General features: G+C 39.8%; 1 protein-coding gene across 4 annotated transcripts in view; it reads right to left on the reverse strand.

Moving 5' to 3' along the window:
* nrp2a (neuropilin 2a) overlaps positions 1-19359 on the reverse strand; it is a 135853-nt gene that overhangs the window by 99465 nt on the left and 17029 nt on the right. For all 4 annotated transcript variants that reach the window (XR_015475631.1, XM_087235393.1, NM_212965.1 and 1 more), the window contains 1 exon segment: positions 18413-18590. Coding sequence is in view for 3 of the 4 variants with exons in the window: in XM_087235393.1 (XP_087091519.1) it covers positions 18413-18590 (178 nt within the window). In the remaining variant the exon portion in view is untranslated.

The raw sequence follows: 19359 nt of genomic DNA on the forward strand, positions 1-19359 counted from the left end.
TTTTAGATTTTTAGAACACTGCTAAATAAGGAAAAATGGATAAATAATATTATTATATGTTGTCTACATCTACAATAGTTTTGTCACTAAACGAACACAAGAGACACTATTTAACGAGATACTGTACGAGCCAATCTAACATTATTTAGCACAAAATATACAAAAGGAAACATGTTTTTAATCCGTTTTAGTGTGCGATCTATGCACAACCACCATCTATGCATTGTGAAAATAGAATGTCAAAAACACATTAGTGTCTGTGATGTTGAGCATGTCTGATCTCTCCCTATACACAACCGAATGAAGACGTGACATTTAGCAGTTTTTAACCTTTTCTCATCAGCCGGCACTGAATTATCTCTGGTTGAGCTGCATAACTGCTGGCTCCACGTCACTCATGCGCGTGTGTGTGCGTCTGTGTGTGTGTGTAAACCTGACACGGCCCCGGGCCCCTCAGAATGACATAGAGAGGCAGGTGTGTGTGACTCTTCATTGCTCCGGACCCCCAGTCGACCGCACACTTAGAGGCTTCAGGTACAGTCGTGTATATTTAGACCTGAGGCGTCTCAGCACACATACACCCTTACTAAATAACACACACATACTGTACAGCATCTGAAATCCGAAAAGCGAAATCTTTCTAAAGCAAAAGAAATTAATTACTGTAGCAAAACCTATAAGAGATGCTGATTAAATTGCTTATACTGTGTGTCGTATGTTTTGATGACACACATTTTGTATTCGTTTTGTACATATTCAGACAATATATATTACATATGGGTTGCACGGTGGCGCAGCGGATAGCACGTTCACATCAAGAAGGTCGCTGGATCAAGCCTCAGCTGGGTCAGTTGGCATTTCTGTGTGGAGTTTGCATGTTCTCTCCATGTTCTTGTGGGTTTTCCTCTGCATGCTCCGGTTTCCCCCATAAGGTCAAAGACATGCAGTATAGGCGAATTGGAAAAATTAAATTGGCTGTAGTAGAGTGTGTGAATGTGTGAATATTTGAATATATATATGTGAATATATGAGTGTGTATGGATGTTTCCCAGTACTGGGTTGCGGCTGGAAGTGCATCCGCTATGTAAAGCATATGCTGTAATAGTTAGCGGTTCATTCCGCTGTGGCGACCTCTGAAAAATTAGAAACTAAGCTAAAGGAAAAACGAATAAATGAAGAAAAAATTAGGAATTAGGAACTAAATATTTGAAACATAAACGTAATGCAGCACAAAAAATATATATTTTTTTAGAAATCCTTTTAAATTCTTTAAAATCTCTGGCCTTCATGAACATTATGCACTAGGGCTGCACAATATATCGCTTCAGCATCGATGTCAAAATGTGCACATCAGCAAAAGTCACATAGCTGGATTTGCATAAAGTATGGTTAATGTAGATTAAAGGCAAATCTAACTATTCACAATTAACTATTTTTTTTCTGTTGTACATATCAAGTGAGTTTGAAGGATTCAGGCACAATAAAAAATAACATTTGTTGCTTCAACAAAAACCAATTCAACTTTTATAGCAGGGCTCGAACGTAACGTTTTTGCATGGTAGCACTGGTGCTCCTGACTTCAAAAATTTAGGCACACCAGCCAAAATTTAGGCGCACCCACTAAAAATTATGAGCACCATTGCTGTAATATAATATCAGTTTTATATTGACAGATTTACTGTATTTAAAGAGCCCATATTATGGGTTTTTGAAAATTCCCCTCCATGTAGTGTGTAACACAGCTCTAAGTGAAGTAAAGTATCCAGCTAAGGCTTAAATCTGTTAGTGTACAGTGTTCAAAACTGTTGATTCATCTATAAAAGAGTCGACTCATAGTGCTTCAAACGAGTCGCCTTGATACCGATTCATTAGGTGTTTCGCCATAACGTACGAACGAAACCAAGGTATTCACGTGCATGCGCAAACCCGGGAGATTTCAAACCTGAGGCCCCGCCCTCTGACGCAGAAACCCAGACACACACACACACAAACACACACAAACATGCCGGTCGATTGAAGTCACACTGCAGATGGATATATTGAGTCTCTACCCAAAGATGAAACCTCAGCATTATAGCCAAGCAGTTGGAAATTACTGGAAACTTCTGGAAACTACATGCTACAAAGAATACTTCATCAGCGTTTGTTAAAGGAAGGATCAGTAAAGAGTAACTTACTGATGGACATCAGGATGGATTTCTTCCTCCATTTCTCAAGTGTAAGTACGTGCGATTAAAGTTGCCTCGTTGACTCTAGCTTGCAAATGTATTTAGTTGTGATTTGTTACTTGTAACCGCGTGTACTGTATCAGGTTAACTGGCTATATTCTCTTATCGCGTGCAAAGTCACGTTAAAAACGCGACGCGTGCTGCTTTGTTACCAGAGCTCCGTGGACGAGGAGTAGTGTGTGTGTCTGTGTGTGCGTGTGCGCGCGCTGTCGTCCGGAGGTGTGTGTGTGTGTGTGTGTATGTGCGCACGCGCGCGTTGTCGTCCGGAGCAGGGTTAAGTGCGTGTGTGTGTGTGTCTGTGAAAAGAGCAGAGTGAGAAGCTAGGAGATCTCCTCAACTGTTTTTGGAGTTTTTGCTCAATAAAATAGTTAGTCGTCTGAATTTTCAAGTCCATAGTCTGTATTTACATTGACCCACTGGCAGCTACAATCCACGTCTACACTATCGAGCGTGTATGAACTGTGATTACTTTTATATTGCTGATTAGCTGTTTGGCATTTCACTCTCTGACTGAAGGCAGTCGACCAATCGCAACAGACTGTCATTGGTCCAATCAGCGCAGATTAGCTTCGCGCTAAGGATGGGTTTGGGAACAAATGAATCACTAGACGATTCATACAGGAGTCGCTGGGATAATTAGGTAAAAATAAATGCAGATTATAAGACCACGAAAGTGTTTTTTGACCTTGCATGCATATTAAACTGTTGTTGGAGACCCTTACAACCAAGATATGACCCTATTTCATGTATAATATGGGCTCTTTAAAATCAACACTAATTCATTATACATAATACGCTATTCATTCCCAAAGTACAGCTAATGTAAGTAAAAGCACACACACACACACACACACACACCGTGTCCATCTCACCTCAAACACTAGAAAAAACGCAGATGAAGGCTTGTAAACTGTGTGCAAGTGTAATTAGGTTGTAATTGATTTTGTAGAGGCTCTCGGCTCCAGGATTAGCAGTGACAAGTGAGTGTGTCAAATGTGGATATTGACCGTCTCCAGACGCCTCCACTTGGCACCAACGCATTTCCAGAGTGGAAACAAACCAAGATGCCCATTGATCAACAGAAATGCCGGGATCACTTATTTACCTCACATAAAAACGAGAACAAGTGTTCGTATCTCTTTCACAGCACTCATAAGCGAAGCCTTTTCTCATTATTGCAGCAATTGGATGTCGTTTTATAGGCGTGAAGCTGCGATTGTTTACCGCCGTGCAATAGAGCTGCGATTATGCATGCTAATTATGCGTGACTCAATGGTTATTCAGGTGCTACAGGCTGTGATGAGAACTCCCTAGACGGTGGTATGTTTGTAAGTGTGAGCGGGAAGAGAGGCTTGACACGAGCAGGGCAAAGGCCCCGTGTCCCTGTCTCATGTTCAGACATGTCTTCCTCTCCAATCTCACTTTCTGTCTCCTCTCGCCTCCAGCCTCTTCACTGCTAATTGCTTTTCGCACCTACGGTGTTTTTCAAGCACTTTTTCCAGGCTTGCACAGTCCCCCGAGGTGTCACTAGCTTGCCCTAAAGAGCAGTTTGTCTGGAGGAAGACGCAGACGGACTGATACACAGGGGTGCGGATGCTACTATCGGTGTTTATTTTGTGCGCGTACACTGTACTACGATGTGTGTTTGTATGGTTAGCTGAGTACAAATGAAAAGAGTTGTTCTCTGGTGACACTGGGCGTAGCATTAAGCCTGGACGCCATTAATCTTCCAACTGCCTGAAATTCACTACCTACACAGTAAGCAACACTAATGCGTGTGCTGCTTAACCAATAAGATCTTCTGGTGTGATAAACCTTTCCCAGAGATGGGTTGCGGCTGGAAGGGCATCCGCTGCGTAAAAACTTGCTGGATAAATTGGCGGTTCATTCCGTTGTGGCGACCTCGGATTAAAAAAGGGACTAAGCCGACAAGAAAATGAACGAATGAATGAATGAATGGTCACTGGCAGATTTGATATTTGGCTCAAGTGTATGGTACTGAAATACTCATTCATTTTCCTTCAGCTTAGTCCCGTTATTTGTCAGGGGTCGCCACAGTGGAATGAACTGTCAACGTATCCAGCATATGTTTTACGCAGCGGATGCCCTTCCAGCTGCAATCCAGCACTGGGCAACACCCATACTCTCTTGCTTTTATACACATACACTACAGCCAATTCAACATATTCAATTCACCTATAGTGCATGTCTTTGGACTGTGGGGGAAACTGAAGCATTACTGCTTAACTCAGAATTAGAAGTAATTTACTATGTAGCTTTATAAATGTGTACTTTTACTTTCTTTTGAGTACATTTTTAGTGTCACATTGGTACTTTTACTCCACTACTTTCCTTTAACATGCAGTCACTACTTATTTTTTCATAGTCTATGGGGATTAGAAAAATCAGTCTATGATTCCTGTCTAATCAAATCGCACATACAAGGTAAATCGCATCATAATGAACTACCTCAAGACAAGGGGGCTTTATAAACTGTTTGGAAGCATTAAAAGTGTACAAGAAGATGTCCAAAATCTTTACACGCATTGACCCAGAGACGATTAAATGCATGTTACTGATGAGAAGATGACGGATGTTTACTGTATGATGATCAAAATGGCCTTAAACACCCAGCAGGCACAAGATGTCAACATGATGTCAGATTAGCATTTTAACCTAACGACATGGGGACGTTGCATTTTATTTGGAAATGAAAATCGTGTTGACGTCAGAACTCAACATCATGCCAATGGCAGTGCCCAACGTCCAACCTAACTTTAACCAAATATCAGTGTCTAATGATGTTACAGCTTGACGTTGTGTGAATGTTACCACTATGACGTCAATCGGACATTGGATTTAATTACCATAACTGATGACTAAATGTCAGTATGTGACATCAATATGATGTTGGTTTAAGATGTTGGCTCAATGTTGGATTTTGGTCACTTTCTAACAACCTAAAATCAACTAAAAATCAACGTCATTTGACGTCGTTATTGGTCATCAAAATAATGTTTTCCTTAGACACTAGCTAGACATTGAGTTTTGGTCATCTGATGTCACAACCTAAATCTAACCTAATAATAACGTCTTATGAAATTGTGCGTCTGCTGCGCAATAACTAGATATACTAAAGAATGTTACATTTACAAACACACACACAAGCGCAAATTACAAGTAAATGCACCAGCTTTTTACAGTGTAATACTCACTACTCACTACTCTTGAGTACCTTTGGAAAGGTACTTTTTACTAATACTTTGAGTAATATTTACAACAAATATCTTTTTAAGAGTTCACACTTAGATAATGCTTGACTATTTAAGCTAGTTTGGCATGCTGTCCCGGGAGAAAACCCTGAGCTCGGTGATAGATGACCCCAAGGCTCCCGCCTGGTCAATAAGCATTAGGAGGGATATGAGATCAGGTAGTTCTCGATAGCTTCCCAAAATAAATCACTATCTGCGCTAGTTTGTAGTAAGTGCTTGTGACTTTAAATTTTGTTGCATAGTTTTTGAGTGTGGGAGGAAACCGGAGTACCCGGGGAAAACCCACGCGAACACGGGGAGAACATGCAAACTCCGCACAGAGAGTATCGGTTGGCTCAGCTAGTGTTTGAACCTATGACCTCCTTGCTGTGGGGCAACAATGCTAGCCACCGAGCCACCGTGTCACCCAGACTGAGGAGGAGGGAGAAGGGAAGGATGGGGGGGGGGGGGGGTTTCCAAAACGAAGATGAGTAATGAAGTTTAGGCTGGACATTTATATTGAATTTAGAGTGATCCGATTGGCTAGTTAGTGATTAGTGATGGGGATCAGCTGTAGTCAATCCTATCACGTGCTCCTCTCGAAATTAGTTTGAGAAACTTCACTACTTGCACTACATTTTTTAGGCAAGTATTGGTACTTTTACTTGAGTATGATTTTTCAGTAATCTTTCCACCACTGGTCAGAGTGCAATTTAGAGAAAATAATTCAATAAAAAATCACCTAGTATCAACTAGACTTTTTTTTTTTTTTTAAATTGCAAGTTGCAACTGTGTAAAAAGCCTAAGACATATTTTGACAATTGCAACTTCCAATTTAAAGGAAAGAAATTCTAAGAGAAAAGTCTAGGTCATACTCTGTTTTTTACTGAACTGTTTTCTCTGTTGTGCTTAACAATTTTGGGTTACTTATCCAGCAAATCACAGTAAAAAGTCCTGTTTATATCTGATATTAAGTTTCAGTACGTCTAGAAGTGAATGAAAGTGAACAAGCTCAAATGTTTCATATCCAATTTGCACCTACTTGTGAACTCTTTGTGAAGAAATAAAAACCACACACAAGTTGTGTTTCTGAGAAAAGTAGTCAGAACCCTTACAAATCAGAAAAGCGGGCAAAACTGGACAAAAGAAATAGATTAAAAAACTAAACAGGTATATGTCTCATTCATAATTTGCAATCAGATCGATTAAAATGCATTTCATTAACAGGTATAATCAGTGCCTTAATTGACAGAATGTCTGAACGGGACCGTCATAATTTAGACAATTGGAAATGCAATGAAATGATATTAAGAATATTAAAACTTTTTTCATGCAAAAACTTGTTTCTCAGGGTATAAAAGAGGCTTTTTTAAATCATCGAGTCACTTATACTGCTCCAGATTGATTGCATCTTTGAGCTATCAATATCTCGATACACCCTGGGGTTGCTGATAAATTTCACACGATTTTAAGGGAAACAATTCTAAGAAAAATGTTTTCCCTGAACTGCAACTTTGTGTATTACAATATATCTTGCAATACTGAGTAAAAGACCCTGTTTATAAGATATTCACTTTCAGCTATTTCTAGAAGTTGATGAAAGTGAGCAAGCTCAAAAATGTTTCATATCCCATCCACATCTTCCTATTGTGTTGTCTACTTGTGAGCAGATAAAAAAACTGCACAAAAGAGATGGATTAAAATACTAATCCATCGTAAAAAGAAATATGTCTCCTTCATTGTTAGCAATCAGATCAAGCAATCATTTTTATTCATTCATTCATTTTCTTTTCCCTTTATTAATCTGGGGTCACCACAGTGGAATTAACTGTCAACTTATCCAGCCCGTTTGTATGCAGTGGATGCCCTTCCAGCCACAATCCATCTATGGGAAACATCCACACACGCACGCACGAGCACACACACACACACACACACACACACACACACACACACACACACAATCACACAATTTAGCCTACCCAATTCACCTGTACCGCATGTCTTTGGACTGTGGGGGAAACCGGAGCACCTGGAGAAAACCCACGCAAACGCAGGGAGAACATGCAAACTCCACACAGAAACGCCAACTGACCTAGCAGAGGCTCGAACCAGCGACCTTCTTGCTGTGAAGCGACAGCACTACCTTCAGCGCCACTGCGTCACCAGCAATCATTGTATTATCGAATATAAACAGTGCCTTAATTGTCAGAAAGTCTAAAAGGGGCCATCATAATATAGTCAGTCAGAAATACATCAAAATGGCACAAATAAAACTCCTCTAAACAAGACATTGTAAATTCCTGGAAAAAAAAAACGTAACTGAAATCAAGCTGCTAATACATTTATCATCCCACGAAGACGTCCTGTAGCTTTATCTTTCTCAAACTCAGCTCAATGGCTTCGCAATATAATTCAGTCTGACACACGATCACATTGGCTTTTGGATATCAAACAACACAACGGGCGCTCATTTGAATTCTGCCATGCTTTTAGGCCAGCGGCCGCAGGACGTGCTCCAGGACGGCTCGTCAGCCGGCCAAGACACTAAAATTGAAATTAAATAATGCTGAGAGTCTGCATGGAAAGCTGCGTACTCGGCCTCGGGGGGGCTGCCTAATAAGCTATAAGTGCCTGTGAAATATTAAATAGATGCTGGGGAGGGTTCCCAAGAGAGAGGGAGGGTTGCCATCTTCAATCCGGTCGAGAAACAAATAGCATGGCTGTCCGATACAGCACTGACATTTACAGATGACTGGGGTAGACCGCAGGAGCCGGAGGCTTTCATAAACAACACTAAAACTGGCTTTAAAGCAACATTTGTGATTTTTTTTCCAGAGCTCACACCTTTAAAGGAGAACATTTTCTGGTCTTTTGAGATTCAGTATGTTCCCGTCAAAACGTGCTGTCTTCCAATTCCCATTATGTTGCCATTGAAAGCCTTAGGCTTTTTCCGAATGCATTAGGTCTTCTTTTTTTCTCCCATCAAGTATATTAAAACTTTTTTTCGGGGAGAAATTGGCTTCTCAGGGTTTAAAGAGGCTTTTTTAAATCTTTCAATTCCCAAATGTGTCACTTATACTGCTCCAGATTGATTGCATTTTTTTGAGCTATCAATATCACGATACACTCTGGGCTTGCTGATATATTTCCAATGCCCTAAAAACATCACTGAAATTGCTGTGTCCTAAAAAAACATTATTGACCCATTTGAATAACTATCAAGCATATGAAATCGTCATCAAGCACTACAAAGACAGGCCTTTCCTAACTGTGATGTATACATTTACAAAGAGCATTGATATTCAGACAATTGATTAACTGAGGCCTGTTGGTGGACGAAGGCATAATGTATGCACTTGCCAATAATGCTGACAAACATTTAGTTCCAACTAAGATATGTGGTCACAGGTTAATAAGCATTAGGTTTTTCGATTGTGCCAAATTTCATCCAATCAGACTTTAGGAGATGGAAACAATTCAAAATGTTTGCTGAACAGTCATTGATTTAAGAATGGCGATTATTAAACTGTGATGTTTTTATTTATGTGATGCTGATTTTGTGCATGTGACCCCTGCAGCCTTTGCCCGGCTAGTCGGTGACCTTCTTGACCATGACCTCACTCTCCTGAACGTGCTGGGTTTATTGATTCTTCATTAAGGGCAAAGGACATACATTGATCCTTGGTCCCTGATGAAAAGTGGAAATTGGGTGATATCATGCTCGCAGTTTAGAAACGCTGATGTGGCTCAATAGCTTAGCACCTTAACATCTGCAGATAGATAGCGCTGCATAGTAAACATGAGAACTTTCGTCAGTCGAGTAAAGCGTAGACTCCCTTGAGTGATGCAGACATCATCGCACACGTCTCACTCTTACCAGTAACTCTTCCAGATTCCCTCCTCAGCCCAAACAACCGTCTCTCTGTCAATATTTTATGTCTGAGAGCTGATTCTGAATCAGATCTGGTTTCACTTTAAGTCCTTCCACTGCAGTACAAGGTTTGAATCCTCCTACAACAATTTACTTATCCTTCTGTATGCATTAGGCGAACTCGGTAGTTAGCATTCAGAAGGAACTTGCTGTTTGCATATAGAGTAATGTATTATAATGGAGATTTATTTTGAGAATGAAAATGAGGCAACCTGGGAGGAGACAATCTTTACTGAACAAATGGAGTGAAAAATAACTTCACAGAAGACAGGCAGACCGACAGGGAGAACAATCGAAACTACTGTATGATAAATGAAAAGGTGGAATGCTAGGACAACATGTAGAGATGATGGACATAGATTCATGATAGACATGAATATACTGTATACTCTGAAAAATACACAGTGAATTAGTGAAATAGGGATGGAGGGATGGATGGATGGATGGATGGATGGATGGATGGATGGATGAATGGAGAGATGGATATATGGATGGATGGATGGATTTATATATATATATAGGAATTGATATAGGGATGATTGCATGGATGGATGGATGGATGGATGGATATGGGCATTGATATGGGGATGGATAGATAGGTGGATCAATGCATGTAAAGATGGATATAGAGAAGGAGGGATGGATTTAAGGATTGATATTGTGATAGATAGATGTATGTATGGATGGATGAATGGATATAGGGATGGATATAGGGATTTAAACAGGGATACATGGATGGATGGATGGATGAATAGATAGATGTAGGGATGGATATAGTGATTGATATAGGGATGGATGGATAGATGGATGAATGGACTGAAAACAAAATTGAATACACAGTAAAACATGGCGAATAGATGGATGGGAGGGATGCATGGATGTAGAGATGAATATAGTGATGGAGGGATGGATATAAGCATTGATATAGAGATGGATGGGTGGATGGATAGATGGATTGATGGATCAATGCATGTAAAGATGGATAAAGAGATGGAGGGATGGATGAAGGGATTGATATGGCTATGGATGGATAGATGGATGGATGGATGGATGGATGGATATAGGGATGGATATAGGGATTTAAATTGGGATAAATGGATGGATGGATAGATGGATGGATGGATGGATGGATTGATGGATGGATGTAGAGATGGATATAGTGATGGAGGGATGGATATAAGGATTTATATAGAGATGGATGGGTGGATGGATGGATATAGGGAGGGATAGATGAATGAATAGATGAATCATTAGATGGATGGATGGAGGGATGGATGGATGGATGGATGGATGGATGGATGGATGGATGGATGGATGGATGGATGGATGGATGGATGGATGGAAATAGGGATGGAGAGATTAATATAAAGATTGATTTAGAGAAGGTTGGAGAGATGGATGGATAGATAGATAGATAGATAGATAGATAGATAGATAGATAGATAGATAGATAGATAGATAGATAGATAGATAGATAGATAGATAGATAGATAGATAGATAGATAGATAGATAGATAGATAGATAGATAGAATAAACTAGAGAGATCTGACCACCCGTTTATTCTTTCGTTACAAAGGAGAAGAGTATCACATTATAGATATGGCCAGATATTTCATTTGCCGTTTTTACTGCATCTATCTCAGATCAATCTGCTGACTGTCCTCCAGGTAAAAGCCATCTGGCTTCGCTTCTGCAATAAAAATCCCCTGCTGAAGTGGCCCTCGAAAAACGCCACCGATACCACGCCTATCCTAACTACATCACGTGCGCCGCAAGATGCTTTTTAGAAGCACATTAGTTAGCATGGTTTAGGGCACAAGAAGCTGCTTTGACCTTGTCTCGAGTAAATTGTGCAAGCTAAGCTAAACCGAGGCCGCTCCTCTGAGCAGCTGAGACTCTGCGCCAGCACTCATAAGCACAAGGTGAATTTAAATGTGCTTGCTACTGTGTGTGAGTGTTTGCTGTCTAAAAGACGGAGCCAGGCCTTTCAATCATACCGTGCTTAAATGTGCTGACGATGACTCATTGTATATATAGCAAAATACAGACGGAGGAAATGGACGCTTGAAGTGGACCATTAGAAAGAGACCTGTTTACGAAGCATTGTAAAGTAACGCATCTGACACCTCTTAGATTCTTCATCACTCATTTTTCTTTTCAACATTTTCCTTACACTCTGTCAGACTGTCTATAGTGAGGGTTAAGAATGAACACAATATAAGGTAAGCGTGTATTTTGTGCTAACGTAATCTCCAAAACCGCAACTACAGAGGTCCTTCCAGCTCAATTTCAGACCACTACTGAACTGATGGTATATACACAGCAACGAGTTTACAAGCTTATGTCTGGTATTAGCCTTGTGCAGCTTGTGCAGTCCTAGAAAAACTGCAAAGTTTGTACTTATAGGTGTATATTTCTACTCTAAGGTACTACCATGCACCTTTTATAGAAGAATGAGGTACTTTTAGGTTCCTAGTGACAATCAGCTGCACCCAATAATTGTTCCATACTGTTTCTGATTCAAGCTGCATACAGAGACAAGAGCTTTCCCAAAATGACAAACTCTAATCTAAACAGCTGGCTTTTCTCATTATCCTGTGAAGCATGGTCCACAGGTTTAAAACCAAACAACTACAAAAAAATGGAAAATACAATATTTGTAATGATTTTTTTCAGGCATTTGAAATATCCGATATATTTGTTCATATATGTTTATACTAATATAGATATATTTGTTCTGATAAATCTTCAAAAGACACTCTGGTTGTGCGATTAATCAAAATCGAATCGCAATTGTGATTTTAAATGTTGCGATTAGCTAATCGCAAGAGGCTGTGATATGAAATATATACTATTTAACTTCCCCCACCCAGAGCAAATGCATGACCTCCATTTTACTAGCACTTTCATTCTGCCCAATCGAAATTGTGCAAACGAACTATGCGGAACGCCCACAATAAAAAACAAACAACGAAAAACAGGACGACATCACAGGCAGCTATATGAGTAGTGTCTTGCTAAAATGTCAACTGAAAGTACTGCCAGTTGACACTTGTTGTGTTTGTTCTTCTTCTTTGTCATCTAAGTCTTCTTCGTCTTAGTTGTCTTCTTGGTCATCTTCATCTTCTTCGTTTTCTTTGTCACCTTCTTTTTTTGTCTTAGTCTTTTTCATCTTCCTATTTTTCGTTGTCATCTTCATCTTGGTCTTCTTGGTTCTTGGTTGTTATCGACTTCTTCGTCTTGGTCTTCGTCATCATCTTGGTCTTTTGGTCTTAGTCTTCATCTTCTTGGACGTGGTCTTCATTGTCATCTTCTTTGTCTTCATCGTCATCACCTTCTTTGTCGTCTGATCATCTTCTTTGTCTTCATCTTCTTGGTCATCATCTGTCAAGGCCTCTGGCGTGAGAGGTGAGTCCCGTAACCACTGAGCTACTGGAAGTTGATGATTGACTTCTTCGTCTTGGTCTTGGTGTTCATCGTCATCTTCTTTGTCTTCTTGGTCATCGTCTTGGTCTTCATCTTCATGTTCTTTGTCTTCCTCTTTTTTGTCTGAGCATCTTCTTTGTCTTCGTCTTCTTGGTCGTCATTTTCTTTGTCTTGGTCTTCTTTGTCATCTTCGTCAATATCTTGATTTTGGTCTTTGTCTTCTAAGGCTTCGTCTTCATCTTCATGGTCTTTTTGGTTTTCATCTTCATCTTGGTCTTAGTCTTTGTGGTCGTTGTCTTGGTCTTCATCTTGGTCTTCGTCTTGTCAAGGTCAGGGATAAAACCCGGGTCTCTGGCGTGAGAGGTGAATCACTGAGCTACACTGAGTTGATGAACCCGATCAACGAAAGGCAACTTGCTTCTTTGTGAATATTTATTTATTAACAGAAAAAAAAATCTTCAATAAGCAACAACAAAGTACAATTTCTGAGATGTTTGCTAATATGAGTTAATATATTTTAAGTTCATTTTTTATGTAACACTCACTGCATTTTAGCAGTAAGAAGCTACAATACAGATTGTTGAGCTAAAGCTTGACTACAAAATTAAATCGCAAACCAAATCAAAATCGTAATATCTGTAAAAAAAAAAAAAAAAAAACATAATTAGATATTTTCCCAAAATCGCACAGACCTAAAAGACACTGCCTGTTGTTCAAGAGTAGCTAGACGCAATGTATGCAACAGCTGAAACCAATGTCTTGCATAAGTCTGTGCGTAGTGGTTCTCAAAGCACTGACTGCAGCTGCAGTCCACTCTTTTTGAATCTCCCCCACATTTTTGACAGGGTTTTGTTTCACAATTCTCTCCAGGGTGCGGTTATTGCACGTACACTTTTTTCTACCTCATCTTTTCCTTCCCTTCACCTCTCTATTAATGTGCTTGGAGACAAAGCTCTGTGAACAGCTTTGTGCAAGGTGTCAATAGTTGTCTTTTAGTCAACTGTCAAATCAGCTGTCTTTCCCATGATTGTGTAGCCTACAGAACTAGACTGGGAGGCCCTTTAAAGGGCTTTGCATGTGTTTTAAGTTAATTAGCTGATAATAGTGTGACACTGGGTGTCTTCAAAACTAAATCTTTTTACGATATTCAAATTTTCTAAGATAATGAATTTGGGGCTTTCATAAGTTGCAATGAAAATAATTAAAAGTAATAAACTCTAGAACTATATCCGTCTGTCTGGAATGAATGTATACATTATACAAATTTCACTTCTTGAATGGAATTATTGTAATAAATAATTTTTTGTTAAGGTCTAAAGCAGTTTCCATACTACCAGTGATCCAACTCATAAATATTGACAAGCAGCTGTACTGTGGTTTCTTATATTGTCAACAGTCCCGCTTGTTCATGTTGACTCCAATCGACAATGTAAAATAGCTAAACAAGCTGGTTGTTTTAATGCTTCATCGGTTAAACTCCATCCTCAATTAATCACACCTTAACCAGCAAATCAACACCTTCGGCATAGCTAGAAATATCCTGCTGGGTGTGTAGGAGGTAAACTCTGGAGTCATCCAAGAGCATCCCTGTTTTACTGAAAATCAGGCAAGTGAATATCAATACTGTTTATTTACAATCCCTTTACATTTACAAGACTTGACACCCTCACCTATTTTTGGAGTCCTATCGGGAATGTCTTTCAAAGTATTACCTCTCTGAAAGCACAGTACACTCTTTCTCATTTGGGAAGCCTAATCTAAACAACAAATACAGCCGAAGCGGAGCTGTCCAACCTGATGAAGCCACCCAAGCAGGAAAAGAGATTGAACATTTGCACACAACAAATGCAAAATGTTCATTTAGAGAGTAAGGGGCATTAGCCGGGGCTGTATCAGCACAACAGATCAACCACTGAGATGTATATTTTTGGCATAGTTTTATCTTTATCCCTTTCACCCTATGTCTCGACTTCGACTATTGGGATAAAGCCTCGGAAATGTACCACTAAAAACTAATGCAGCAAAAATCTCTTGCGTTAATAAAAATGAGGACTTGGCACTTGGCCTAATTTAAAATAGTAGACATGGCTTTAGCCACTGTTGTTTTAAAGCACTCATAAGAAACAGTGCTAAAAAACAACATCAATTTTACACCAGCAGTGACAATACAGCTCTGAAGGAGACAGGTAGTAAATTCAGACAGTAAATTCTCAGGTAATACTTCTGAATAATGTATTGAAAGTACAAGACCATTTGTCACAAGTCTTTTAGAGGAATAGTTCACCAAAAATACAGTTATTTTAAAATCTCATGCTGTACCAACGTTTCTCTTTGTGAATCCCAGGAAAAATGAAAGTCATAGGTTTGTAACAGCATGAGTGAATACACATTTTTTAGGTGGAATATCACATTACACAGCAGGAACAGACAGGGAACAGATTGACGTTGTACTCCAACGTCATGGAGACATTTCATTTTGTATGAAAATAAAATCAAGTTGATGTCAGAACCCAACGTCAGGCGTCAATGTCCAACATCCAGCCTAAAATGAACCAAATATCAACGTCTATTGATGTTACAGCTTCACCTTGTGTGGATGTTACCACTATGACGTCTATCAGACGTTGGATTTTGGTTGCCATAACTGACGAATAAATAAATGCCAGTATTTGACGTCAATGTGAGATTGGTTTAAGATGTTGGCTCTGCGTTGGATTTTGGTCACTCTCCAACACAACCTAAAATCAAGCAAATATCAACATCATTTGATGTTGTTATTGGACGTCAAAATAATGTTGTCCTTAGACGCTATTTTTGGTCATCTGACATTAGGGTTGGGTGATGTCGACCAATTTGGCATTCAACGATGTCTAATGTGAAACATCGCGATGGACATTGGCATCGTTATCATGTGAAAAGCGGGGATGGGGGGGGGGGGGGATGTTTGATAGAATGCGTGCGATAAAGGGATCCGGGGGTGTGAAAGGGTGCGCGACTTATTTGAGGACCGGGAGGGAGACATTTCCGGGACATTATCACTGGTTTGCGGGCATTGTGAGTTCCGTAAATGCATAGAGACTCTTAGAACTTCCGGGAGACTTGGGATGTCTGAATATCACATTTAACAACTATAGTGAGAAGCGATCCAGCTGTACATACTTAATATAGTGTCCGCTGTGCACTGCTCTCTGCCTGGAGCTCAGAGGCGCATGACAGTGCGTGTCTGTGTCTGTGTGTGGTCACGTGATGTGCGTTTTCAGCGGACGGAGGGCTGTTCAGAAATGCTAGGTAAAACACGGTGTGTATGTGGATCATTTTCGTTCTAAAATGCCATTTTAATACTAAGACATATCAGTGTAAACGGGGCCAAGTGTGTACTTTTCGCGAGCGGGTTTGCGACAGTAGCGGGGAGGAGGATCGGCGATGCCGTGTCAGCATTGTGTTGTCTATTGGCCATCACCGATGGACAATGGGATAGTCTATCAGCCCAACCCTATCTGACATCATGACCTAAATCTAACCTAATATTAACGTCTTATGACGTTGTGTGCCTGCTGGCTATTTTTTTACACCATATTAAGGATTAGGTTGACACATGGTAAACTTCATTTCAGTGGTGACTGTTGCTGCTTGTACTGAAAGTGTGAATGCTATTTTGGAGTTCTACACACCATTCAAACTGTTCACATTGTGAATTTGTCTCGAAGTCTGCCCCAGCAGTACAATGCATTAAATAAGTAGCTTGTAAAACAACCATCTCTAATCCCGCTCTCGCAGGGTCAATGTCAGGCAGAGTTTAGCTTCAACCTGACCTAACTTTCCAGGAATCTCCTACTAATCTTGAACATCTTGATTAATGGGATTGGACCTAAACGCTGCAGTGAAATGGACCTCCAGATGCTGGTTTTAGGATAAACACATGCCTGTGTTTTGGGATATGCCAAGTCTCAAAACCCGACTGACATTGGTAGAATGATTTACCGGTCATCGCAATGTAGGTCAGGGGCTGTGCACCAGTGGTTCCCAATTCCGTTTCTCTCATTTGACACAGGGATCAGTTCATGTATCTCTCCGTAAATGAGCTGATGATCTGAATCAGGTGTGTTAAGTAAGGAAGACATGCAAAATATGCAGGGTGGGGGCTGCCAGGAAACTGGAATTGGGATCCATGGATTTACACTACAGTTTTCAGCTATAACAGGAAATTTTTTATGCATTTTTGACTGATTATTTACAAAATAATAAAAAAAATGTGTTTCCAGCAAATAGTTGAAGTCAAAATTATAAGCCATTTTTTTAACTAGTGTGAATTAAATTAATATCATAAGTGTTGTTTAACAGAGATACTAATTTTTTCAACACATTTTAATGTGTTTTATTTTAATAAAAATTTTATTTATTTTGTCTTTGCCTTGACAACAGTGCACAATACTTTACTAGTTATTTTGTGAGATACTTCTCGAGCTTAAAGTGCAATATATATATATATATATATATATATATATATATATATATATATATATATATATATATATATATATATATATATATATATATACACACATATATGTATATATATATATTTTTTTTTTATGCTGAAAATGCATAAATCTGTGTATTGTGAAGTAAATCAACACTTTGCTGACGAAGCATTAGCGAACACTTGAGCAACAACAACACTACTAAGTTATTCAAAGACACCGTTGTCATGTCTTTGAAAATGATGACATCATGCGCATGAATACAGTAGTAGGTGTTTTTGTGAGTGTAGATTAAAGGCAAACAAACATCAATGGCGAAGTAAGCAGCAGTGTTGTTGTTGCTCAAGTGTTCGCTAATGCTTCATCAGCAAATTGTTGATTTACTTCACATAACAACACACAGAGGAGACGCAGCATCCACACAAAAAATTCTACATACACACCATACACACTGGCCCATGGTTCAGGTACTGCTTACAAACAAAGCGACAGTGTCAAACACTGACCTATCATACATAATACAGCGTTTTTGGCAGATTTTGAAATCGTTGTCGTATACTTTTTTAAAATGCAAAGGGAAAAACTTTGGGCTACATCGATGTCGTTTAGAGACTGAAAAGTGAGAGCCTATGGATGAACATAATTAATTTTACAGCTCAGGAGACTTTACAGTCTTCTAGACGACCCCCCTTTCTCAATGACAGCTGCACTGCATCCCTGCGTAAGCCCTTTAGGCTCGCTCTAAACCCTATTATATCTCTCTTAACTTCACCCTTACCACCATTCCTGTCTTCACATTGTTCCACCAAAACTCCAGCAACATGGGTTGCCTTTTACTCCCAAATCCTCCATATCCCGCCTTCCCACCAACATCTCTCTCTCTCATGCGATAAATTAAGCGTATTCCACGTCTACCTTTTTTTCTTATCTTCTGCTTACGCCTCATCTCCAATTCAGCACACAGGGCAGGGTTTGCGAATGCTCCATCGGAGGTAAATTAATTGCACGCACGTCCTTATCGTTCGTCATTCCGTAAGACTAGAGCTTAATGTTTCTTTTTTCCAGCTAATTTCCTTTGACTTTCTCCTCACCTGCAGTCCAGGCGTTCCAGCTCAAAGTGGGGGTTGAAGTTGAGCACGATGCGCTGTGAGGGTTCGGGTGCGCTGATCACCCACTGACAGCTCTGATGGGGCGGGTATTCCAGAGGGTATCCTGGAGATGTGATGTAGCCGGCTCCGCTGGCATCCAGGTGGCCTCCACATGTCTCACCTGGGGATAACACAAACAGAAAGAAAGTGAGCTGAGGTAGTTTTTAAGATAAGTTAGTTATTAGCCACATACTTAACGCTAATTTGGCCAAGCAGAGCAGCGCGAACTCAAGGCAAATTAAATACATAAATCAAGAGCGCTAGCAAATCCCTGAGCGAGCACTGCATGGCTAACAGGAAAATGTATCATGTTGTCAAAACACACAAGGGACAAAAACAACGCTATATAAAGTTAAAGCCATCATTAAATCAAAATTAGCTCCATTTCCTTTATTAATGGGCGTTTCCGCAGCTAATGGTGCATCTTGGAAGGTGTCAGCAAGGCTTTTTGGAAATGCATCACATTCATTTCATTATTAGATTTATCAGGGGCCGCCACAGCGGAATGCACCGCCAACTTCTCTGGCATTTGCTTTAAACAGCGTATGCCCTTCCACAACCGAGCACTGGGAAACACCCATACGTTTTTATTCACACTCATACACCATGGCCAATTTTATTCATTTATTAATTTTTCTTTAGCTTAGTCCCTTATTTATCAGGAGTCGCCACAATGGAATGAACCACCAACTATTCCAGCATATGTTTTAAGCAACGGATGCCCCTCCAGCTGGGGCTGGGCGATTTGGCCTAGAATCTAAATCTCGATTAACTGAACATTTTAACTTGATTATGATCAGTGAGTGATTATTTATTTTATTTATTTTATGTTTTTGCCCTCATAGTTCACCGACAAGTTTTGTGAAGTAAATATGCTCATATTACAAGTG

This window comes from Danio rerio, chromosome 1 (genome assembly GCF_052040795.2).
Source record: "Danio rerio strain M-AB ecotype USA chromosome 1, GRCz13ab, whole genome shotgun sequence".
Taxonomy (NCBI): Eukaryota; Metazoa; Chordata; class Actinopteri; order Cypriniformes; family Danionidae; genus Danio; species Danio rerio.